This window comes from Psittacula echo, assembly GCF_963264785.1.
Source record: "Psittacula echo genome assembly, chromosome: 4".
Lineage (NCBI taxonomy): Eukaryota > Metazoa > Chordata > Aves > Psittaciformes > Psittacidae > Psittacula > Psittacula echo.
Genome location: NC_137738.1, coordinates 23801788 through 23827540, shown reverse-complemented (window position 1 = coordinate 23827540; position 25753 = coordinate 23801788). Strand labels below are relative to the sequence as shown.

Here is a 25753-nt window from a genome sequence, read left to right as displayed (position 1 = left end):
GAAAACAAGCTAACCATCTGAGGGCATGATGTGGGCCCAGAAAGGAGCTGGAGAACTTTGATGAAATCCACAGGAAATCGCTAATTACAGTGGTCACAAACATACACCAGAATGCTCACCCTGTTGGTTGGTGCAGGGAGGGCTAATGCTGCCATGCTGCTGCGCTACAGAGTCACACAGCATCAGATGTGCAGATGCACAGATGTTTGTTCTGCTCTATACATAGACACTGAAGTGCAGAGCTGCTTTCAGATGTGTTTTACTCAGAGATCTTTACAATCAGAGCAGTGTCCAGATGCTTCAGAAGTATTTGTTTAGTAAGAAGTACTGCTGCACAAAGGCTTATAGCAGCTTGCTTTGTTTTGGCTGATGCTTTCCTGTGTTCTGTAATAAATTGATTTTTACTAATCCATCTCCTGTTCTAATTTCTGAAAAAGCAGCTATGATGGCTTAGGGCAGCAAATTAAATGGCACCAACCCTATTGGATGGTATAAAGCTGAGCTCTTTGCAAACTATAATCGTTGCCCAGTGACTGTGGTAATACCTAATACCCATCTGGTGTCATCCATAAACAGCTATTTTTTAGGGCTGTTGCTCAGAATGTGAGAAGCTTGCTGCACTTTAAATGCTCTGGAGTATGACTTCTTGCTGTGCTAAACATCAAAAAACATGTTTATGGAGGCAAGCTTGATGTTTACAGTGGTGGCGTGTGGGAGTCCCACTTTAGAGGGAAAAGGAAACGAAGATTGCTCAGTTATCTGGTGCAGAGCTTTGGCAAGAACACCCTCTATTCATAGAATAGCCTTCATTAAAAAGTCCCAGGGTGTTTTTTAGCATTCAAAACCAGTTAAAGGCAGAATCAACCATTAACTGCTACAGTTTTAGTTTAAAGTAGTTCCAGATTTCGACCAGAAGTTGCAGGCTAATTATTTATCAAATAAACTGGCTCCAGTCAGAACTCGGGTACATTCTGTATCAGCTGCACTGTGTAAAGGCTTGATGCAAAATAGGGTCAAGTAAGTGGAAAGCCTCCACTCAGCTTCAGTGGGTTTTAAGCCAGGCCTCAGGAGCGCAAGATGAAGGAAATGAGAAACGTACGTTACAAACAGCACTGTAAATGACAAAGCACTAATCTGCTCCTCCATCTGCATCTTGCTGAACTAAGAATTAGAAGCCTTCTAATTTCTGTTGACAGTTTGCCCTTTCCAAGTGTTTTAGGTCTAGTGTATGATTTAAACTTCATTCACTTCTTATGGTAGTGGATATTATTTCAAGACTCGTGTGCAGACACTGAACCCAAATTCAAGGAGGATTATGGGCTGTCTTTTAAAAGGGAGCTTTTGGGCTGGACGGAGGTTACAAACACAGCTTTGCCTTGTGACCGGTTTTATTTAGTACTTTTGCTAAAAGCTTTTGCAGAGTATCTTGTGTGAGGAGATTCGCTGATGATGGAAGAGTGGCATCGTTAACACGGAGCAGAAGGACGGGGTTCGGGTGAAGAGCACTAACGGGGAGCTAAATCGCAGCAGCACACAGGGACAGCCCCAAGGCCTGCCGAACTCCTGCGGGCAGCTCCAGGCTCATCGGCGGGGCTGGCGGGCACTCTGCTCGCTCGCAGCCACCGGATCAAAGCGGCCACGAACAAGACCAACGTGATGCTGTGACACAGTAGGTCAAGTATTTCCTGTGCAGAGATGAAGGGCCCCGTCCGAGGCCGCGGGGGGATCCCGTCGGGGCCGCCCTGCGCCACGCACGCCCCGGGGAGGTGAACCGAAAGAGTGGCAGATGGGCCCGGGGCTCTGCCTGAGGTACAGCGGGGAGGGCGGAGGAGCTGCCGAAACTCGAGGCACAGCATCGGGTGCGAGCTGACACGGACCCAGGTTTTAGTACGGCTGGAGCCCGGGGGACCAGAGAGGCGCGGGCGGCGCTGGGGCGCCGGCGGCAAAATGGAGCGCACTGAGCCACCGCCCGCGCCGCCCTGCCGTCCCGTTAGCGAAGCAGAGCAGCCCCACCACGGGCAACAAAACTAACGGAAACTCTCTCTGGCAGTCTTGCGCATGCGCCGCGGCGCTCGATGAGCCCCTCTCTGGCGGGGCACGCCGGGACTCGTAGTTCGTCATAGCGCGGCTCCACGGGTAAGAGCGCTGCAGCAGGACTACAGCTCCCGTCACCCCCCGCGCGGCAGCCCGTCCCGGGCGGCTCTGGTGTGTGTGGAGAGCCGCGGGGCTGCGCGGCGGGGGAGATGCGCGCGGGGCAGCTCCGGCTCGGGGGCAGCGGGCGTCTGGCGGGGCAGCAGGTGAGGGCGGTGGGGCGCGAGTGCCGCCGGCGCTGGGGCCTGCGCACGGTGCGGGGGGAGTGGGGGCCGGGCCCGCCGCGGCGGGGAAGGGCGGAGGCGGGCTCGGAAAGTTCCTGCCGCGGCGGGAGCGGCGGCGCCGCCGACACCCGGCGAGGGCCCTAACCCAGGGCCTGTGAGAGGAGACCCGCCGCCGCCACCGGCCCCCGCGGGGGAGAAGCGCCGTCGCGGCGGCAGCTCCGCCCTGTCGCGGGAGTGCTCCGGGGTGGGGGTGACGGGCCGAGGCCACATCATCTCCGGAGAGCGGCGCCGCGGGGAGCTGTGCCGGCGGGGCGGGCCGCCCAGCGGGGATTTAAACCTGGGAGGGACGGGACGGGGCTGCGTGACTCGCGGCAGGCAGGACGCGTCCCCGCGGTTCCTCCATCGGTCCCGCCCGCGCCGTGGTGGCGGGGAGGCCGCCCGTAGACCCAGCCTGGCATCTGCGGACGGCCCCGGGATCCGGCGGGAACCGGGGAAGCGACTGGCTCCTGGGACGGTAATAGAGCGAGAGGAGCCGCTGGGAGCGCGGCTCGGAGCCCGTGCCTCGTGTAGCGCGGGGAAGGGAGGACGAGTGAAGTGCCAGATGTTGGAGAAGCTGCCTGAAAGCTGCTTGGTTTGGGAGCAGCCCCAAAAGGAAGGGGAGGGTCAGCACTTCTGCGGCGAGAGCAGCCTGGAAAGCATAGCTGCGTGCGGTGCGGCAGGGCGAGGGTCAGGTGGGCTCCCTTCCTAGCCCGTGTGCCTCTGCTTTCCCAGGTGTAAGGATTATATATGTATATGTATCTGAGTACAGAGTCTTAGGATTGAATATGAACTTCAGTATTTGATGTTCAGAATCAGTTTGTCCTGACTACAAAGTGAGCAGTTTCTATGGTTTTCCTTTCTTAGAAAGATCCATTCTCTCCTACCACATAGTAAAAATAAACTGCATAAAAGGCTTATATGCAAATATTCTTGGTATGAAAAGGCTTTGTAAATGCAAATGCATCACGCTTTTGGTAAATATAATTAACATTCTCATTAGGCAGCTGTAGTGAGCTTTCACAGCATGTTTTCACTGGCTAAATTAAACTTACTTAGTATACCCATTAATTCTTTCACATTATATAGCTTTTCCATTTTCTTTTATGTCAGTTAGGTGTTATTGTTTTTTTAATTTAGATGCCTAAGGGTTTGTGTTTGCTGTCTCTCGTATCTGTGAGAAGTGAGGGAGAGAAGAGCAGTATGTGGAAAGCAAAAATAAGTCATCTTCAAGCACAGCTGAAGGCACTGTGAAGTTGTTCTCTTGAGAAAGGTGCTTAAATGTTGCTGTCCTTACTCTTCCTATTTATGACATTCATCTGTATGGTGTTTAGTGTGTTCTTTGATGCAGAATTTGTCCTTGGTAAATGTCCATCAGCTCTTGAATATTTGAAGACAACCGTTTGTGGATACCTCTGCTTAAAATCCAGAAGGTGTCAATTTGTTCTCACTTCTGGAGTTCCTGTTAGGAATTTTTATCACAGAACCAGGAGATTATTTTCCTTCCAGCACTGCAGTTTGTGTATCTCCCTTTCATTACCTACTTTTAGAATGCAGTGGTAGTGTGGTTTTGAGTTATTATACTGATCAATAGCAGGAGTGCATAATTTATTAAATGGACTGTTTTACCAGTTATCAGCTTTATTTCCAGTAAGGGCGGTTTATATTGTGTGTGATAAACTGTGGTATTTCTTTGCTAAAATGTCACTTAATTTTAGTAATACTCTGTCTGAGATTTTTATTTATTTATTTTCATGTAAGAGAAGGGAAAACTATGTGAGCTTATATTGGTTTATTGATGAATTATTATTTATGGATCTATGCTCCTTTAAAACCTGTTAGTGATACATAGTATCTACAGCCTTGAACTTCTTTTGCTTTCATGGGTAACTTTTTCTGTGCAGAACTTACATGGGGAATCTTAAATTTATTCTTTTCAAGCATTTCAGTTACTCATGCAAAGCTTAAAATCATTTAGTACAGCATCAGGTAGCACAGCATCTTGTGACAAGTATTTTGAACCCATACTTATGGAATGATTTATTTTAAAAAGTTGTAGGCAGATTTACTCTTTTAATCAGACATCTGAACATTAAATTATTTCCTCTCTCCCCCTTCCTCCTTCCCCAGAACCAGTGCTCAGTTGTATACTCTACATATCTTCCTGCAGTTAGAGCTTGTCCATATGTTCTTCAGTTGTCTTGAATAAAAGCATTAAAATGGTACCCTGAGGACATGCTACATAGAGGGTTTTTTGAAGTTTGATGTTATGATTTTTGGACATTTCAATGCATTTGGTAAATTTCCCTCCCTTCCCACCAGCTTTTCAGTATTCACCTACAGAGCTGAGCTGTGGTCTACTCCCTTCCCCTTTTTTTTTTCCCTCTTAACTGTTAAGTGCTTTGCGCTGCTAAATCACTGCTAATTAAAAGATGCAGTAACATGTTGGGCAGTGTTAGTCTGACTTGGCTTGTGTATCATACAGTGGGAAAACATCTAAGTTCAAGTTACAAGGGCTAACTGTTACTAACATGCTTGGTACAAGGAATTGGTGATCCCGCTGACTCAAAGTAAAGTGACTATGACATTGCTGTACAATTTTATGCATTTCATGTGAAATAACAGCTTCATCTTTTCCCCTACAGGCAGATTGCAACGTTTCAAAATGCTGGAGATTATCTGGGTGAAGCTAGAGATTACGTTGAATGTGATTGTGTCTTCAGACATTCTGCTCCTGCGTTTCATGAGCTAAAGTATTTTATAAAAATGAAATCGGCTACCTTCATGGATCTCCAAGTTAACTGTGTCCTTTGAAGTCAGAGAAGACTTTCTGAAGGAGGAGTAGGTTCATCACATATGCGAACTTCTGTTTTTGCACTTTTTTTCTTTATTTTATTTTGAAAGGCTATCTACATCAAGATGAGTCTGCATTTAAGATGTGATCTGTGGAATTAGGTGAATGAGAATACTTTTAATGAGCTGCCAACATTTATTTCTGTCTGTGTTTCCAGCTTTTTTTTTTTTAATACATAAAAATGAAGGACAAATATAAAGCAGCAGAGCTGATGTATTTCTGCAAGGCCTATATGTGAGCCTCTGTTGTCTGGATGTGGTGCTAAAGGACAGGCAATCTGCATTTGATCAGCTGATTGTAACTGCAAAAAGATAACCTTTAATTTAACGTAACTTGCAGCTGAAATTATTTTATGCTTTGGCTTGCACAGAATGAAAGGGAAAATTAAGTTTTACTGCTCAGTGGTGTTTTACTGAACTAAGAAAGGGAAAATTACATTATCCTTGTTTTCATTTCAAACCAAGAACTGACAACATATTTTTCTTAGAATTTGACTACTAGGGAGATCTCGGCAGAGTAAAGCAAGTCAGATGTCAGCAAACGACTCTTCTCCCCCATCCTTACAGAAGTTTTCCCCACCAACGTGTCATGCTGCTGCACCACAAACCCCAACTTTGTCTTCAAGTCCCCAGTCGGGGCTCTCCAGTCGACTCTCCAATGGCAGTTTCAGTACCCAGAGCCTCACCAACTCCAGGGGCTCTATGCATGGGGTCTCCTTCCTTCTGCAGATTGGTCTCACTAGAGAGACTGTCACCATTGAAGCTCAGGACCTGTCCCTCTCTGCTGTTAAAGACCTTGTGTGCTCTATAGTTTATCAGAAGGTATGGTATAACACTGCCATGTTCTGCTGATGGCAACAGTTGTTTTGTAACAGACTGCTTAGCAATAACAGTGTGTGACTGGAATATGCCAAGAAGTTTGGTACAGTGACAAAGATCCGTGTTAGATGCTTGCAGTTATGCACAAAGACGTTTTCTAACTCCCAAGATATGTAAAAGGAGAAGACCTTACTGTTACTTTCTTGCTTGTGATAGCTAATGAAAGATGTAGTAGTGAATTTTTTGCAAGAATTAGTTTTCACAATATGAAGAAGATGCTTTTTCTCTTCAGTGATTGTCACTGCTATCTTAGGTTTTTACTTACTATTATTAAGGAGTATTCTTGGAACCCTATAGCCAGCTATAATGAAAGGACCAGTTGTGGCTACAGAAACATGCTGCAAGATCCTAGCTTTTCTTTTTGTTTCTAGTTAATAATTAAAGCCTCCACCAAACAGCTAATGCTGTATTTTTTTTCTATATAAGGAATACACGCATTACTCTTTCATGAGAGGACTGTTATTGGCATAGTTTCTGTTAAGAGGGAGTTGACCAAGAAATAAAAAACCTGTTAGCATGCTTTTCAGATGTATCTTTGTAGAGCTGTTGCAGGTTCTGACTCCTTAGAAAGGAAATAACATTGATCTTGTGGTTTTTGCATCCAAGCTTTATCTTTTGTTAGGTTAGGTATTTTAGACCTTACTAAGCAACCTGAAAAGCAATTAACATTATTTCATAACCTAATTAAGAAATAATTACTCTTTTCCCTCAAGGCCAGGGGTGGATGAGAGGGAGGGAGTAGAAGGTAGTTTATTTTGTAGGGAATTGTTTTCTTCATGTCTTTCATTGTTGTGATTACTGTTTATGGTTGATCAGTTTTATTAGATGATTCTTTTTTACATAATGGCTTGAAAGAGCATAAATGCAAACATTATGTGAGCTCTCATTTGCATATACTTGTGTATTTTTTTCCCCTACCTTAGAAATTACTGCATCTGTAGTTTATTTTACAAACTAGCTGGCAAGCAAGCTGATTTCATAATAACTTTGTTGGCTACCAAAACGTAGTTCAGCATGTTAGTTTCAGAAAAGACAAGTTATTTGGGTCAAGTTTTTTATTTTTTTTTTTCTGAACCATGCACGTTAGGTGCACTGTTTTGCAGCCATTTTAGGGACCGCTTTTTCTTTCTGCATCAACTTCTTCTCTTTGCATCTGCATATTTCCTGTCTTCTATCTTAAAGAAAGATGAAAACATTCATGCTTATTTTTCTTTTTCTTATTGTTCTTTTGGCAGGCTCAGCTCAAAGTTTAACTTCAGTTCTTGTTATAGCTCAAGAAATACCTTATATGCTGAGCCTTAGTGTACTGCAAAATTGATGAGGATTTCAGGATCAGTTGTCCTCTTTTGTCTGGCTTTGATTCAGTGTATGCTCTCCTGCAGCTGATGCTACCAGTGAATGAGTGCTCAGTGAGAACATGTTTGCAGGCAGCAAACTGATCAGGAAACAACCTTATGTGTGGTGGATTCATCTTTCATAAGTAGTTTTGCAGCCAGTGCGCAAATGGCAATATCCTCCCTCCACCCTCTCTTTGACAGGAGCAATAAGTCCTGCATGAACTTCTTTTTCCAGAAAAATAACTTTATATGTAGCCTTTTCCACCCCCCACCCCCCTGCCCCCCGGGGAAGTTAATCAGCTGAGAAGAAAACAATCTAGCAAAAACCTGTGTTGGGGAGCAGTTTAGTACTGTGTAATAAATGAGTACTGTATAATAAATAAGTACTGTGTTTACTGAATGTGTTTTCACAGCTCTTTCTCTGTTGGTAGTCTTGCTGTACTGTTGATGGTCAGTTGTGCTTCCTGATTCAGGCACTGCTGTTGCATGTAGTTTGTTCGGGTTTTGCAGAAGAGTAATTAGAAGTAGCATCAGAAGAACTGAAACTAAAGAGGCATGTGTCTGCAAGGAGAGCAAGATGAGTAATGCAAATATTTGATGTGTCTTTTAGCTCTGCTAAAACCTTCTAAATGTCAGCAGAGGAGCAAAAACCTTTTTCGTGTTTAAAGTTAAATTTGGGGAGCTATGTTGGGGACGTTGTGTATTGGAATGCTTAATAGAAGTCCTCAGGAAACACAAGTTTCAGATTGAGACTATAACTATGAATCTTCTGAAGCATCTATCTTTGTTCATTCCTTATCCAGATTGCTGTATATTAAAGTACCAGACATACAGTTCTCAGGGACAGTCTGAAGATGAACTAAAGCATGAACAGAAATGGCTGCTGCTGGAATAGAGGGAGTGTGTTTAGAAACAGAAAAATATGTAGCATAAGTTGCAGGCAGACAGTGTGTGGCCTTGCACAGTGATCAGATATTTCAGAGGCAAGTTCATAATCCTGTTGCATGTTTAAATGCTGTTTCTTCATTCCTCACATGGGAGGACATGAACTAGAACATAGGGTTTACTGGCTTAAAACTAGAAACTCGTGTGTGGTGATGCTCCACTGCCTGCAGACTGAGAATTATGTAGCGCAGGGTACTATGAATGCTTTATTCTAGCTTATTTATTTTGTTCTAGCTAAACTAATAGCTATAAATGAAAAACTTTTGGTTGTTCAGTGCTATTACTTGTATAGTATCAGTACCTGCAAGATTTGCTATAACTTTTTTCTGAAACTTTACTTTCATTATTCTGAAACTACCCTTATCTGCCTTTTTCATCTACAAACCTGTCCTTCATCCTTTTCATTTTCAGTCATACTTGGCATCCTTCTTTACATGCTTTTTCTGCAGTGCTTTTCTGCGTTCTGCTTTCCTACCTTAGGATGCTTGCTTGGAATTCTTGCAATCCTTTCTAACCATTGTCTTCTCTTTGACTTGAGTACTGACATGCTGTTTACCCATACAGTCTGTTTCTTAATCTCCCAAACTCGTTTTCCTTTTAATACTTCACTGAACTCACCCAAATGATCACCACTTAGCAAAGTTAAAGGGGTATTTAAGTCTTATTGATTAATAAGCCTTTTTCAGATTTTTCTTCTGTATTTTTGTTAATGTAGTCCTCTCCTATGTCTTAAATTTAAAGGAAAAAAAAAACCATGCCAAAATTATTTTCTCACTCTCTTCCTCTTCTTTCTCTGCCCTTATATATTTCTAGTTTTCATTCCTGTTTGATGCACTTGTTTCCTCTCTGTTTATCTTTTTTCTCATCAAAGTTGATCCAGCAGGTATTTCGTAGTCTCTTTTGTGTCTTGTTTATTTCACTTCCAACAGATATTGTTCCTTCTGTGACCTACCTGTTTCAGGTTTGCTCTTAAACCTTCTTCACCAACAGTTTTTACAATTCTGCTATTGCTGAACTCTTCCATATGTCATATGCTGGTTTTTAATTTCTTTCTTCAAAGTAGTCTCAAAATTGTGTTGCTTATGTGCAGGCATGAAACTCTTTATCTAGCAACTCTTGATTTCATTTGGTTTCTGGTAACTTCAGTGTGTTTGGTGACTTTGCTTTTACTAGCAGTAATATTTTTGTTGTTTTTTTCTTCATCCTGATATGATCACTCTCAACTGCACACGTAATTGGCTAGCAACACCAAATTAATGATCGTAAAATTTCTACTTAATTACTGGCTTGCTTTATGCTTCTCTGTTCTTTCCTCTTATTTTTTGGCTGTTTTTTCCATGTTGGGTTTTTTTTGGGTCGTCTGTCTTTCTGTAGGCAATGAATGTCTTTAAGGTGTAATTTTTTACCTTAAATACTTTCTCCTCTTTCAACAGTACTTATGCTTTCTTAGTAGTCTTAATTTCCTGGTTGTTTCACCCTACATTATGCTGTTTTGACTTGCCTGAATTCAGGCCTTAATCTGTCAATAGGCACTTACATGGATACTGAACATGTACACACTCATATTTATTTCTTTATGACTCTGAACTATGTAAGTTGTTGAGAACACAATCACTTAAGTATGGCTGTGTTTAAAAGGGGTTAAATTTTGCATATTACACTTGCTTGTGCATCTTTCTACTGTTTCTGTAGTTTCAGACGTTCATCATTTTTGTAAGTGTTGTAGTCGTGGTACATTGTATTCCCTGGTCAAGAATTTGAATAATCTGAATTGAATATGATCCTATTGGTATGTGTGCACTTTTTTGATAGTCGTGCCCTATTATTTTAATTGGACAAAGTGGGATTTCATTTTCCATAGTTGGAATATGACTGAGATCCTTGGATTATTTGGCAAACCTGCCAGTTTCCCTTAAAAATTGAATACACTGGGGCAGAGGGGGAAGGAAGATTAGATGCGATCAAATATTTTGCTTTGATAATCAGAGGGAAAAAAGCTTGAAATGAAGAACATGCAAATACATCTGTAGAATTTTCTAACCAAGTGACAATTAACTGTATTATTTGTATACCTAAGAACTCAAGTTTTAATGTGGCTGAATTGAAGTAGTTTGGATAGCTAGCTAGAAGGTGGACAAATTTATTTTAAAGTACTTTAAGGTGTCGCTTTGTGCAAAGACCAAAACACGTGAAATGAGTGTGAGCTGTCTTCCAAAGGTTTGGGCACTGTCATGGAAATGGCTATCTAACTAAATTGTGGCAAAGATGTTGACTTGAAGGTTCATATGATTTCTGAAGTATTAGCAGATGTTTTACTAATAAAATACTGAAAAGAGAGTCATATTACGAAGTTCGTGTTACAGTCTGGCCATATTACAGATAGATCTCTACAACTCTTGCAGTAGCAGCTTAATTTGGTGTAATTAATTGGTAACAGTAGTGCAGTTATCCTTCAGGGTTTTTCTCTAGGTTAAGCTTGTAGTTGACTGTACTTACTTTTGAATGTGTCTAAATTTGTGTTTTGTGTTCATCAGCTGTGCTCAAATCTGTTTTTCCTTTTGTTGGTTTGCCTTCTTGGTTTTTCATCTTCTTTCTTCTTACGGGCTAAGTAAGCCAGCAGAGTAATGGAGAGTTGAGGCATGAAAAGCGAACGTGCCTGTGAGAAGGTGGCAGCTGGGAAGTATGAGGGGCATGGAGCTGGTATGTGTTGGACAGGTTAGCATTTCCAGTGGGGTTTTAGGTTTGTATGCTGGAAAAAAACTAGCCAAGCAGTAGTCCAAGTATGTCTGTACTGAGTCATCTGGTGAGGGAAAGATCTCATGTAATGTGTTTGAAGCTAATTCTCTGTGTGATAGTGTGATTTGGCACATTATTCTAAAGAGTGGGAGTGAATAGCTGGGTAGGGATGCGGGGTAATAGATTGGAGTGATTTCAGTGAACGAAGAGACTTTTCCATGGTAATGAGTGTTTTGCACCATTAGTCTTTGGAATTAGCTTTCGGTGGTTTGAAGCATTTGTTTTGAGTTAGGATGGGTCATGAGATATTGGACCTTGAAACAATATCCTCCTACGCTTTTCCCTAGTGTGAGTTTTTGGCGACTGGTCCAGGACTTTGTAAAGTAAGTCCTGGAACTTGAAGTAGAGGGATTTTGATTTTGCAGTTTCTGCCAAGATAGAAAGAAGCCTCAGTTGTATTTTGCTCCAGCAATACTGGCTGCGGTATATTGAGTTCTTCTGGGTAAAAAGAAGGGTGTAATGCACTATCCATTAAAACTAGACATGCTGTAATACTTACAGTATAAGCAGTCTAGGTAACACCAATTGGTTTTCCTCAGTGTAACTGCAGTGATGCTCTAGTAGTGTTACTTGTGCAAGTGCAAGGGGTTGCCTACATTCTTTACCTAAGTAGTTGATACTGGTGTACCAGAGATTCATTTTGGCACAGTCTGTTACATAAGTAGACTTCCTGCAAGTGATTTCCTGTAGTTAGATGCTCTTTTGGAACTGTTAACACTGGGAACAGTCTCTGTTTTGCTTTTAGGAAATATAGTGATACTGGGATTAGCCATTTATATGTTCTGAGTCACTGCGCATATACTTTGGGTTTTTATGCAGGAAAGTAATAGCTGTATAATCCCATAAGATGAAACAGGCTTCAAAAAATTCTGCTCTGAGTTTTGTTTTCAAGTTTTTGTTATGAGCTCTTAACGCTTCAAAGGAACTGGATAGTGTTCTTCCTTAACAGCTTCTTGTAACTGAGCATAAGGAAGGCTGTGAAAGCTGTACTTTGTTGCAGTACAAGAGAGAAAAATTTGATAGTGTACAGCTTGAACATAGTTTAAGCTTTGCGTAAAAATTCTGTTAAAAGATACCACTTGACATAAACCCCTTGTTAATCGATGAGGTTATTGTTGGCCAGCAGTCTGCACATAGCCTTCTGGCTAAGGTGCTAGCAAGGAATGCTGTATTCCCGAATGTGCTGGGGAGCGGAAGAGTGAGCAGGGCGCTGCAGTGTGTGAGGAGCCAAGCTGCCTGCACAGCTCCCCCATGGAAGCCTGGCCAAGTGCCTTAGACACAGGCTATGACGGGCCACCTGCAGCTCATCAGGGCCGGCTGTGTGGAGAGCAGCCAGCCAGTGCTTCCAGTGCCCGGCGCACAGGACTCCAGTGGGGGCAGAGCAGAGTCTGAGCTGAAGTGTGTGAAAAGGAGTGGTCAGACAGGCATCTTTCTGTTGGGGTCTGTGCTTCGATCACAGGGGAATCTTGTGGTGAAGTGTGTGTGGAAGGGTGGGATTTGTTCATCAAACTTGAAAAGTTTAGTTAGGGATGACTGAATCCAACAGCCTCCTGGCAGAGACGAGGCTGCAACAGCTCCATGCCCAGGTCCAATCAGCAGCAAGACTGACCGTGTATTCCCAGCAGGCACAGGCACTTGGATACTGGTGTACAACTTGGATACAGGTGTGCAACACGTACATGTGGGCACAAAGGTCAACACAGGCAGACACACAGCACTCGCATTAACACAGACAGCGCCAGTGGTCTCATACTGTACCTTCTTCTGGTGGTTCAGGTTGAAGGTTGGTTAGTGGAAAAACATGCAAACAAAACCCCCAACAGAAAAACACCACCACCAAAAAAGCGGATGCCCCCAGCAGCTGGGCTCAGGTACTCTCAGGCCTAGTAGGTGCTTCTTGATCTTGATCTTTCTAGTTGCACCTTGGTTGAACGTCCAGTTGGCACCTGGATATTCAAGCTCTTGATTTTACTCAGTCTAGTCTCTCCAGTTGCTGGCACCGTTGGTACCACATGGGTCTTGTGGTCTGGCTCCAGTTTGCTGCCACTCAGACCCTCCCCCCCCCCCCCATACACGCATGTGTGCTCAGAATGAGAACCCATCCTCCAGGAAAATACTTAGAAATGGAATTTTATAAAAAGATAGGACACATGGTGCTGATCAGGCACAGGGCATGACCAGACAATTGTTCTGATGAGAACAGTCTTTCAGGAGGTTAACCATTACAGTTACAAAACCAGACAACATTTCACAGTCATTTCATCCATGTGTATGTATACTACTTGTGAGAGAAGAGGGCAGTAAAACGTGTCACTACGGTATCATAAGCATTCATGGTACAATTTAAAAGGTCAATTTAATTAACATGGAACTAAAGGAGGGTGTTGATGCCAGCAGTTCTACTGGTCTATAATAGATGATTTTGCCTTTTCTTTTTTTTTTTAACAATACTTTTGTTCTGTAACAATTCATTTAGCCTTTGTCTGGAAAACCAAATCTTAATTGTAGGCATTATACTGTTACTTACAAACTTTGGAATTAATGTTAATGCTGCTTTCTAGGGAATGTAATGTCTCATATTTTAAATCATTACACTTGATATCACAAAAAGGATTTGAGTATCTATCTGTAAGTTTTGTATTAGCTAATGCGCTTTTTAGTCTCCAAAATTAATAGTATGTTTAAAACATTTTAATAAGTCCAAGATTTTTACATTAGAATGGATAAATGCACATGCAAAATACATACAGTCATGGCATTTAAAGTAAATGCTTCTTGGTATGTGATTTATGTGACCTCTGGTTCCTGGGATGGGGGATTATGTGTAGGGATGTTCTGGCAGCTGCATGATAGGTGTATGGTCTCAGAGACTGGAAAAAAAAGAAACAAAGACACATCCAATGAGAGAGACTTAGAGACTTAACCTGTGAAGTACCTTAGAGATTCCTTAAAATCTGTGGTTTGTAAGTGGTTCTGTAAACTTGATACAGTGGATGAGTATACTGAAACATATATGATAAGAGTTCTTACAGGTAATTCCAGGTGACCTAAGGAATTTTAAGCAATAGGATTTTATTGTATAAAGGTTTAAAAAGCATCTGGTTTAGGGGAGTATAATGATACTGTCATATCTGTTCTGTCATGGCTACTGTACAGAGTATACGAGAGTGTCAGATTTAAGTAGGGAACCTAAGAGTGAGCTGGGAGACACAGGAAGCAGCCTGCTACTTTGGCATCAGCCCAGTGAATCAGTTTGTGGATAAAATATCTACTGGTGTCAGTATAATTTCATCAGATCTGTCTTTTCTTTTGCATGGCTTAAATGGCACAGGTTCTGCCTCTCTTTGTGACTGTCCATGGAGATTTTATGCTTTCCAGAGCATGGGGATTCTTCAGCATTATGTGTAATGTAAATGTGTAAGGTGCGCACACCAACACAGAGAAAGCCAACTTAATATTTCGAATAAAATTGCTACCAGAAAGAGGAAATTATTTTCTCTCTGAATGGGAAGGGAGTGTGAAAACAATGGGTGTGACTGATACCTTCATGATGTCTTTGATGTGGTAGAAACAAGTCTTTGACTGCTTCAATTAAGGACAGTTAATATACCACAAGCTTCATGCAGTTTAGACCCTGCTACTTATTGACTGTGTAAGATCTAAATTATCAGAGTGTTAGTTTGTTACCTAATTAAATGAAAATTTGTGGTGTGCTTTTCCATATTTTTCCCCATATTCTTCCTGTGTGTGTTCCCACTGAGTTTTGTTTTAAGCAAAAAGGCCAAAGGAGCTGGTTGATTCCTACTCATTCCTCTGAGAGTCTATTCCTGCTCTTTTTTTCCTCTATGAACTGTTTGCTTTAAACTTTTCATTCTATGAAGTTTTACTCACACTTGACAGTATTTTGAAGAGTGGGGAAAATACAGTCTGAGAAAGCTATTCTCAGTGAAGTGTACAAGGAAATGGTGTGTTACTTAAGTAGCCTATCTATTCCCTACGTGGATTTGCAGAATTTTCTGTCCGTGCATGGAATCGAGTTTTCCTTTTCTTGCATCTGGAATGTAAACTGTTGTAGAACAATGACATGGAGCCTCTTTTGGCTTGTCTCTCAAGAATAGTGTGGCAGGTGCTGGTGGAATGTCTCAAGCTGAATACCTATCTGACCAGAATGTCTGAAATAAACCTTACAGGTGCTGGTGTGTGAGTTAGATCTGCATTGGCTTTCACGTGCTGGACTGATTATGCAGGTCTGAGAGATTGAAAACCCAAAGAAACAGAAACTCTTAACATTTTTTTCTTTTCAGGTTTGAAAAAAAAGTCTCACTTTTGGGTGGGGGGGGAAGGGGAAGAAGTTGGTATTGATGGGGTTTACAGGTTTTGTTTTGGCATGGGTTATTTTTCAGTTTTTGTTTGTTTGTTTTCTTTATGCTACATTTCAGTGCAGAAAATGTTTCAGTTCCTCAAAAATAAGCAGATCAGTTTTGTTTTCATGGAACACTTAAAGATCTTAAGTTCTGTAGCTGTTACTAGGATTATCGGACAGCATGTGTTAATTTAGAGTTTGCTTTCTATTGCAGTTCCCAGAGTGTGGTTTCTTTGGCATGTATGACAAGATTCTCCTTTTCCGCCATGACCTGAACTCTGATAATATTTTGCAACGAATTACATCAGCAGAAGAGATACATGAGGGAGATCTTGTTGAGGTTGTGCTCTCTGGTAGGTATTGTTGTAATAGCGAACAGTGCTTTATTCAACAGATAATATGAAACAGGACTTTATGGAACACGATTATCATACCTTGAGGTCTTTTGACTTGAATCTCATAATGGATGAGTGTTTTGGGTTAAAGGTTTCCAAGAAAATACAAGTGGTACTGATGCTTCAGTACTGAGTTTTGTTAGTTTCATTGTCATGAATAAATCATGAATAAATCTTCAGATTTATTATTAGAAATAAATCTGAATTATTAGATTTATAATTATAATAATATAAGTTTATTATTGTAATTGTTGAAGCTGAAATGCAGGTAGGATTCAGAATTTGCTGTTTCAATCCTGTCATTTGCTTTCTTTTGCTCAGATCTGTCTTTATTCTGTAGCTTTTGCCATTGATGGTTTATACTGCTAAAAGGCTTCATATAAATGTAGTCGCTGAATCATACCTGTAAGGACAGACTCTTAAGGGTTATTGTAGTACTTGGAAACAGTTTCTTCTAAACAATAAAGTCCTCAGAGTGGTATTATTAACCTGTGGTACTCCTCAATAATGAGGACACCCCTCCTCCCCCCAAATCCTAACTGATTTGAATCGTGTTTCATTGGTACTGTGTCAAATTCAGCCAAAAGCCAGCTGTGAATAAAAGCTGAACTAGCATCAAGCTGTTCTATCAGACTTTGAGGATGAAGTGCCGAACTGAGGTTATGTTTTAGAAAGAGACATCTCTTGGCTGTTGTGGGATTAGATTTGAAAATTGGATCAATAAAATGTGATTTCCAGAGTTGTGAGGCTGAGATCCTTCATTTCAGGACCTACTTTTCTAGGCATGTCTGGGATGGTCAACCAAGTTGATTATCTTGGTTTGAGCTTTTCATTGCTTCTGGTGAATGGCATATTTGGAAAATTTTTGTGTGTGCCTCTTCTTGACAATCTCTGGCTGTTTCCTTACAAACAGACCACCAGAAAATAAGCTGTTTTGAAGATGTAAATATCTTTCAGTAGGGTTTTAAAACTGAGACATGGGAATCTGAATATGAAGTGTTAGTACATATTTGATCAAAGCATAGCATTTGGTCATAGATGGCAATAGTTACCTTGCCATCAGGGCAAGGTAACGTTAATGTAAAATACAGCACTTTTTTTTTTTTTTCTTTAATTTACATTCCAAAGAAACAAGAAAAAATTCATTTAAATGTATCTATGCTTAAGAAAAAGAATGTTACTAATGAAACTTCCAGTGTTACATAGAAACTATCTGCAGTTCTGTTTTGATATACAAAGGTCAATCTAACTAGCTTTTACTGAAAAAGTCCTTTAGAAGATAAAAATCTGTATATATAATGAATAATCTGTAGAACTGTTCTTTATTTGAAAGTTTTGTAGGTTACAAAACAGCTTGAAAATTAAGTTGCTTTTTCAAACGTTGTTGATTTTAGCAATGTCTGTTGTATGTTGTATTTGCCTTCTCAAGTTAGTGAGGTTTTCAGCCTTGTGACTCATACTGTTGATTGGTTGTGGCCATTAGCTTACTGACCCCAGCAGAATTTTTCCTCAGTAAAGCTTACTGAAAACTATGGAATCTTCTAAAAGCATATTTAAATGGTGTACAGTAAAATGCTGTTGTCTAAACAGCTCATTAGTGTTCTTTGAATGTGCCATTTTTAAAACAACATATTCTTTCCATAAATCCTTGTTGATCCTGTGGCAAGAACCATAATTTACTGCAATTTTTTAAAAGCTTTGGCTACAGTTGAAGATTTCCAGATTCGTCCTCATGCACTTTATGTGCATTCCTACAAGGCTCCTACTTTTTGTGACTACTGTGGAGAGATGCTTTGGGGTTTGGTACGACAAGGCTTAAAATGTGAAGGTAAGTCTGTGATTTTTAGTGTATTTTTGTGTATGTGTGTCTATATAGGATGAGGAAAAAGAAAGTGTATCATGTTTGATATGTTAGCACCTGATAAACGTAGTATTTTAGAGTTTGAGGGGGTCATATATCAGAATACTGAGTTCTGATCCTGGCATTAGTGCAAGCCTTGTGTGATCCTGGGCAAAAGACTTAAGGAGTGTTCTTGTTTCCTACTTTGAAAGAAATAGCTAGCTTATGAGTGTGTTCTTTGCACAAGGAGCACATACTTCGGAGAGACTCCTGAAGGGGAATTCCTTTCCTTGTGGCCTTCATCCAGCTGGCTGTGGAGCACTCTGCAGCCTGCTGACAGGTACTGATGCTGCCTGCTCACTGGCTTCTCCTTGATCTTGTGCTCTGAAGTGAAAAGCTGATGGAAGCTGCATGGTGGAGGGAGAAGCTGCTTTGGAGTCTAAGACTTTGTTTCTGTAGCTGGGCTTACTGAGGACCAGTGTTACAGCAAGTGGTGCAGAAAAAAACTGTTTCTGTGAAGCACAAGAACACTAAAGAGAGTTTAACAGAACGATCTGTTTCTGCTTTTACAATTTTTCTGGGTCATCTTTTTAACTGCTTTATCAAAATATCAATACTAATTTTGTTACTTTGAATGCTGAGAGGGTTTTTTCTGTCTAAAATAACTTCTCTTTCAGGTTGTGGGTTAAACTACCATAAGCGATGTGCCTTCAAGATTCCAAATAACTGCAGTGGAGTGAGAAAGAGGCGTCTGTCTAACGTGTCTTTACCAGGAGCAGGGCTTTCAGTTCCAAGACCAGCACAAGCTGAATACACATCCTCTGCCTCTGAAGAAGTATGTAATGTGAAAGGGCAAACAGTTTCTGGTTTTAAACCCTTAAACCTCTGGGGAACTAGATAGTGTTGCAAGTGGCTCATAATGGGTACCAGGGAGTTGAGCTTAACCATTATGATTTGATTTAGTTTGCTTTTTAAATCTGTTGAGTCTTAGCCTGTGACACTTACTGATAACTATTATTACTGTGAGAAATGAAATGGGAAGTAAATTATAACTTTTATGTATAATTTTGTTATTAGTCTATCACTCATAGTTACATGAACTCTGAGAAATTTAGTTTCAGGAATGATAAAACATCCTGCCTTCTTTGTAATACAGATTCATTCTGTAATTATGGTATCAGTACAGAATAGTTACTTGTCTAAAGCAGTACAAATTGTAAGCTTTTATGCTGGGAGACGAAAGTGAATTCCTGATATGCTGTTACGCTTTTCAGAGAGTTAGTCTAAAAAACCCGAAGCCCTATCAAGGAGGGTGTAGGGAATGAATGGCTTACAGTATAAAGTCATCCATAATAGTTCTTTGTTATAATGGTTATGATGATTGCTGAAGGGTTATTGATTATACTGCAACTATATTTGGATTGTAAGACAGGACAGGCAGTGATTAGATCCATTTGTTTCATTGCTGCTTTTATGGTGGGGTAAAAGCAGTGCTTTAGGCACTTAGTCTTTCCTACTTACCTAGTTCTATTACTTTACAGTATAACAATTCTTACCACAGTTTAAAGTATAAATTGTATAGATTGTCTAGTTCAAGAACATATTTTTTTAGTTATAGGCTATGAAGTCTAGTCTTGAGTAATGAAAAATACTGAATTCTGAATTTTGTAACTGCTGGTAAGATTTATTCAGTGATCATAGAATTGTAACCTTTTCTCCTATCCCAGAATTTATGATTTCTACATGTGTGTTTAGTACCTCTTTGCCACCTCTTCTTTCTTACCTGATTTTGAATACTTGGTCAGTAATATATTATCCTATTTGTGGCTCATCTTTCAGGAGTCTTAAAATGCTTTAGGTCAGTAGCCCTTCCCTTGTCCACTCATGTACTGACTCCATCATAGAAGGCTATTAGGTTGGTGAGGCAGGACTTGCTCTTGATAAAGCGTTCTGACTCTTAAATCACTCCACTATCCTCTATATGTGTAGCATAGCTCCTAGGGGAATCTTTTCCATAATCTTCCCAGGCACAGAGATGAGACTGACAGGTCAGTAGTTCCAGGGATCCTCCCTTCTACTCTTTTTAAAAATGGGTGCCATGTTTGCCTTTTTCCAGACACCAGGGACTTCACCTGACTGCCATGACTTTTCAAAGTTATGACAGTAGAACAGTTTTGGGGCAAATCATGTGTACCTTCTTTATTCCAGCGCTGCTGCCCAGAACCTAGTAAGAGGATTCCCTCCTGGAGTGGCCGTCCCATCTGGATGGAAAAGATGGTGCTTTGCAGAGTGAAGGTTCCGCACACCTTTGCTGTTCACTCTTACACTCGTCCAACCATATGCCAGTATTGCAAACGGCTGCTCAAGGGCCTTTTCCGCCAAGGGATGCAGTGTAAAGGTAAACCTGATTTTCTGCTGCAGCAACAAGTTTCAGTAAAGGTCTTGTATTTAAAATTGATTTCAGCTTCTGTTTTCGTTGCCAGAAGGATGCACACTGTGAAATAGAGCAGTATAGTTTTTGGAAAAACTGTGTATCTTTGAGAGGATGACAGCAGCCCTCATCTCATTCCAGTAGCCTGTGCATTGGACATTTTTCTGAAAAATAAGATTTAATCACAAGTAGATTGGGAATACCTTAATTGTAAAAGGATAATCCTAAATTAGTAAAATGGGAAGTACCTCTCTTTGTTCAGTATCTTCCAGACTCATCACTAAAGAATTTGTAAATTTTCATTATGTTATTCTGGTACAGAATACTGGTTATTATAGTTTGGAAAAATTTTCCAAATTTTTTTTTTTTCAGGTGCCTTTCCTGAGCTAGCTTAGGCTTCATCAGGTGCATGGGGTTTATTTAGCATATGTTAAGATGCATGACTTCAGTTCTCAGACTTCCATGCAGTTCCCAGGGCATAAGTATGGCATTGTGATGTTCTTCCAGCTGTTTATTGCTGGGTAGCGCAAATCTATCAGCTTTGGTTTAGGAAAGAAAACTGTAATGATGAATCATAAACAATATGGAAAGGACTTTCCATTTCTCTCATGTGAGTTAGTCACATGTGAGTACCGAAAGTCAACATTTTGAAAGAGGGAACTGAATACATTTTCAGTTTCCTTAAGTAGAGGAGAGCAAAAATTGTAAGCGTACAGCTGTGTTAATTTTCTTTTTACTAAAAATACTGCAGTCTCAAGTAAAGAAGTAGTTTTATCTTTCATTTCTGGTTTTATTAATGTGCAGTCTTTGTAGTCTGTTTGAAGGCAGCATCCTGAACTGTTTTGATTCCAACCCCCCTGCCCCGTCACTGTGTCTCTTGCATACATGCAGTGCATAAATAACGAAGCCTGAAAAAGGTGTTTTGCAGTTTTAGAACGTAGTTAACACAGAGGTGCTACTGACCATATGCAGTTGTGACTGTATATCCAGCCGAACAAATGGGGCTACCACATCAGTTTCAAGGAAGTGAATGACATTGGGTAAAACAAGCATTTATGTATGGAAAACAAGCTGAGAGAAATATATACACAGAGGACAGAAATAAGTTTCCTAATAGGCCTTGGTCTGTGCAGTATGATCCTATATGTATTTTTAATATATCAGGGATAGGTATTAAACAATCAGAATATTTTCATACCACTTTCTTCTGCAGATTCTTAAGGTTTCACACCAACTTCTTTGTGCACATTCACAAGTCTGCAGCATCATGGATCTTTCATGAGTACCATGTTCCTGAGAACCCGTAACAGCCCTGGATTTCTTGAATTCATCCAGGCTTCTGCTTGGACTTCTTGGGATGCTAAGGCTATATTTGTGGTAATAAATTAAATGGGCCCAGTACCATTCCTGGACCTGGACACTGAGGTCAACTGGGACAAAATGACCCATGGTCATGAACAGGTTTTCTTAGTATCCCAGCCTAGGTGGTTGTATGCAGACTGCCTGTTGGAGCAATTCCGTGGGATGCTCTGATATAAATCGGAACTAGACCTGAGAACTGTTTGAGACTGTGCTAATGCTGTGGACCAAAAGTATGCTAGGGAATGTTTCTAACTGTTTAATAGACTACTTGCAACACCCGAGAATGTTTCTAGATGTAGTTTAATTTATTAGGATTGACTTGCTCTTAGTCTGGGGAGATACTGATTTTTCTCTTGTCTGGGCTGAAAAGGAAAGCACAGTGAGCTTTCCTTGGATGGCAGAAAGGGGCTAAGCTATCAGATTGAAAACGGTTGTGGGGACAGTAGGGACTTCAGATTGAAAACGGTTGTGGGGACAGTAGGGACTTTTGAGATTCATGATGTTGATACTGAGTTGAAAGTTACGGTGATACTGCTAATAGAGGAAATTCTTGTTAAATACCACTAATGTTGTATGCTGGACTTTGTTCAGTAGGCTGCATCTGATGCCTCAGATGCAGAAATGGCACACATTCAGGTTAAATTCCATCTTCACATCAGGCCAGATCTGGACACAACATTATTCTGTCTGCCTTTATGGAGCTTCAGTGTTCAGCCTGTCTGAATGATAGGGAAACTGGACTTCGGGATTTACTGCACAGCATATTTGCTCTGTGATACAGGTGTGTGATCCTAGAGGCTCTGACAGCTGCAAGTCTTAGGTGGCAGGTGGGGAAACATGGTAGAGATGAGACATTTAAATCACAGCAGTGATAAAAAAGATGTGGAACAAATTAGAGGATGGGAAAAATTACATCATAATGGCAAAAATAGCCACAGAGAAAGCTGGAAAAGTAGAAAACTTGTGTACTGGAAGGGGAAGTGCTGACACAATGAATAGTGGTGGGGCAAATCAACATATGACATCAGGACAAGAATATTAATTTCCTTCTGGAGGTGACCTCATTGGTGCTGTCTTCAGTTACATACAAATGTATAAAACTGAGCTGCAGTTCGTGATGGAAGTAGTGAATGATAGAATGTTAGTGGCTGAGTAGGAGTGAGGTTCTGGTATCATAATCTTATTTATCTTCTATTTTAGATTGCAGATTCAACTGTCACAAACGCTGTGCATCTAAAGTGCCTAAAGACTGTCTTGGAGAGGTGATTTTTAATGGAGGTAAGATGAGAAACATGGTTTCAAATACTGACAGTCGTACCTTTTGGCTCTCTCATCTTTGAATGTTTTACATCTTTTTGTTCTATCTTCACAGTTTCTTTGCCTGAGATCACTGATCTAGTTTTATTAAAAACAGTTAAAATGATGCATTGTAAAACTTACACTCTGGTGACTTCAATTTTACTTCATCAGCCTTGGCAAGTGCAGTGTGCTTTGTCTGAGATTGCTCAAAGGAAATAAAAAAATCAAGAAGCTATCTCAGTGTTGAAAAAATAATCATCTGTTGTGATCAGTCTGCTCATTGTTCACCATGAACTGTATTTGTAGATGTTATTATCTGAAGACTAGTACCATTTTTTATGACTTTCCCGTATCAATGATCTTCAGTGGCCAGAGTTAGCCCAGCAGTTTCTGAGGTAAAAGAGAAAGGAAAAAACAATGTGTCTGTTGCCATTGTACGGCGTGTTCCATCCATTTGTGCCTCCATTTTCCAGCTCCAAGGCTCTTGCCTAGGTTTTTGGTTGTTGGCCAGCATGTTGTTGCTTCAGCCTGCTTTCAGCACTCTTGTGATGGTGCTAGGGCACGTAGTTTGGGAACTATGATTTCATATAATTCTTCTTTCTTTATTTATTTATTTATTGTTCTTTCTCCCACCCTTCAATTGAGCTCTCTTCAGGCCTAAAAAATAATAAAAATAATAATAATAAAAAAAAAGGCTAAAAAAGGCTATAGATTAAGGTATTTCTTAATTCTCAATGGTATGTCTTAATTCGTAATTTTGCACAGTGCAAGTCATAAAGCTTTTGGAAACATTAAACTTCTGCCAACAGAAAGTCAGATGTGAATAAGATCTGTTCTGCTTTTCTCTTTTTCTGTAATACCACAGCCTCTCTTTTCTCTCTTACTTTTGCTACTATGGGCTACAAAAGCAAGAACAGAGTTGGGTTTCTGTTGATGGAGAATTTCATTCTCACAGGAATAATCCTCTGGGTCATCTCTAGCCAGTGAAAGGTTAATTTGTGCTGATTATTGTGGAACAGAATTACTTAATGAGATATAGGTTTAGACCTTAAGCTTTTCACTCTGTTTCTTTCAATATGTTTCTTGTTTTAGTTGGGTCTCTCTTGCCTTGACATTTAGCAAAACCAAATTGATAATGTGCAGTAGCCTATTTTGCACTTCCATCACGTAGTGAAAACTAGAGGACTTTTTTTATTCTGATTTTACTTTTATGTTTACTTGCATAAATATGAACTGAAGACACTGAGGAAGAAATTAGGTGGTGGTGGGGTATTTGTTGGTTATTTTTAAACTGTGTACTTGAAAGAATATCTGAATTCTGTGGTGTTTCCAGAACCTGCTAGCCCAGGGCAGGACTTGGACATGCCAATGGAAGTTGATAGCAGCGAATTGAACAGTGATGGTAGTCGAGGTCTAGATGATGCTGAGGAGCCCTCTCCGCCAGAGGACAAGATCTTCTTTATGGATCCATCTGACCTTGATGCAGACAAAGATGAAGAAGCTGTCAAAACCATCAGGTAAGTCATAAGGTGGATTTCTTTGCTCTGGATATAAATTCCTCAATAATGTGAGTAAACCGTTTTTGATTAGGCAACTTGCACCTCTTAAAGTGGGGGTTTTTTCCCTTTCCCTTTCCCTTTCCCTTTCCCTTTCCCTTTCCCTTTCCCTTTCCCTTTCCCTTTCCCTTTCCCTTTCCCTTTCCCTTTCCCTTTCCCTTTCCCTTTCCCTTTCCTTCTTTTTTTTTACTACTTAAACATTTCAGAAAGTTATTCTGTCTCAAGAAAATTGAAACATAAAATTTACCGTAATATAATCTCTTTTAATTGAAAAGGTGCTGTGAAATGGCTGTTACCAAAGAGGTAAAACAATGTTATCAAAACATGTTAAAACTTATGGTTTAACATGGCTGACATGACTAAGATCTTTGTGACTTCAGCCTAATTTACTGTTATACATCTGCTGATTTAAAAGGAATTACTTGAGATACTTTTTAGTATTCACATCATAATCAATATTAATTTAGGCAGAAGTTTGCTTTATCTTGAATGTGTTTTTTCTGAAGTCTTCTATCCAGAGGTGTTATGTAGTTCCTTTAATCACTGTTACATAGCTCCTTTAATCAGATTTGGTCTTTTTACTTTCTGTATTCTGAATAATGTCATGCTGATTTTCTTATGTAATTCTTAACATAAGAACAGTTCTATTACGTCAAACTAAAGGTCATGTTAACTCTGGACTTAACATTCAAATATGTGAGGAAGAGCATATAGTGATACCTTCCCAACTTTCAGTGATTTATAGGTCAAGGACTTCCTGAGTTGGAAGTAGCAGCTTTTTTGTGTTCCACCTCTAGGTAGGATTTTTCCATTTATTTCTAATTGGATTTGAAGCAATTAAATTTTTTAGCAAGTAGAGCATCCTGTGGCATCTGCAGTTATACTGTAGAATTACACTATATATAGTATATATTCTGTATATATATATATAGTATATATTGTATATATTCTGTATACTAGAATTACACAGAATGCTGTGTTAAAGCATCTTTAAGTTTTTTGTTTTGAATCTGAGATTTCATTTACAAACGTTTCTGTTAGTGCCACATGTAGGAGCTCTGATGTAAAGCAGGTAACTTAGTGGTTGACTCCATCTTCAGTGCTTTCAAAAAATGTACGTTTAAGTAGTGACTGTCACGATATTAGAGATTGTCAAATCCTTGTCTGCAGGACAGTTACCATCCCTGAGCAGGGATAGAATTTTCTAGTGCAGCTGTGATTTGAATTAACACACCCCTGTTAATATTTTCGTAACTAGAAAGTATGCTTAGGGACATTCATTAGTGTAATAAAAATATTAAGAAGTAGCATAGTCAAGACAAGAGAAAATAGTAGTGATGCTGATG

The 25753-nt window shown here is 40.3% G+C and overlaps 1 protein-coding gene across 4 annotated transcripts in view; it reads left to right on the top strand.

The window, feature by feature from the left end:
- Positions 1–2209: 2209 nt before the first annotated feature.
- PRKD3 (protein kinase D3) overlaps positions 2210–25753 on the top strand; it is a 40342-nt gene continuing 16798 nt past the window's right edge. For 2 of the 4 annotated variants that reach the window (XM_080614729.1, XM_080614732.1), the window contains exons 1-9: positions 2210–2297; positions 4997–6026; positions 15739–15877; positions 17616–17747; positions 18007–18099; positions 18437–18594; positions 19968–20157; positions 22753–22830; positions 24185–24368. In XM_080614729.1, coding sequence (XP_080470855.1) covers positions 5736–6026; positions 15739–15877; positions 17616–17747; positions 18007–18099; positions 18437–18594; positions 19968–20157; positions 22753–22830; positions 24185–24368 — 1265 coding nt within the window. In that variant the 5' untranslated portion in view covers positions 2210–2297; positions 4997–5735. Of the gene's footprint in view, positions 2298–3501; positions 3625–4996; positions 6027–15738; positions 15878–17615; positions 17748–18006; positions 18100–18436; positions 18595–19967; positions 20158–22752; positions 22831–24184; positions 24369–25753 lie in introns of those variants that run through there. The other 2 variants (XM_080614730.1, XM_080614731.1) reach the window with 2 other exon arrangements.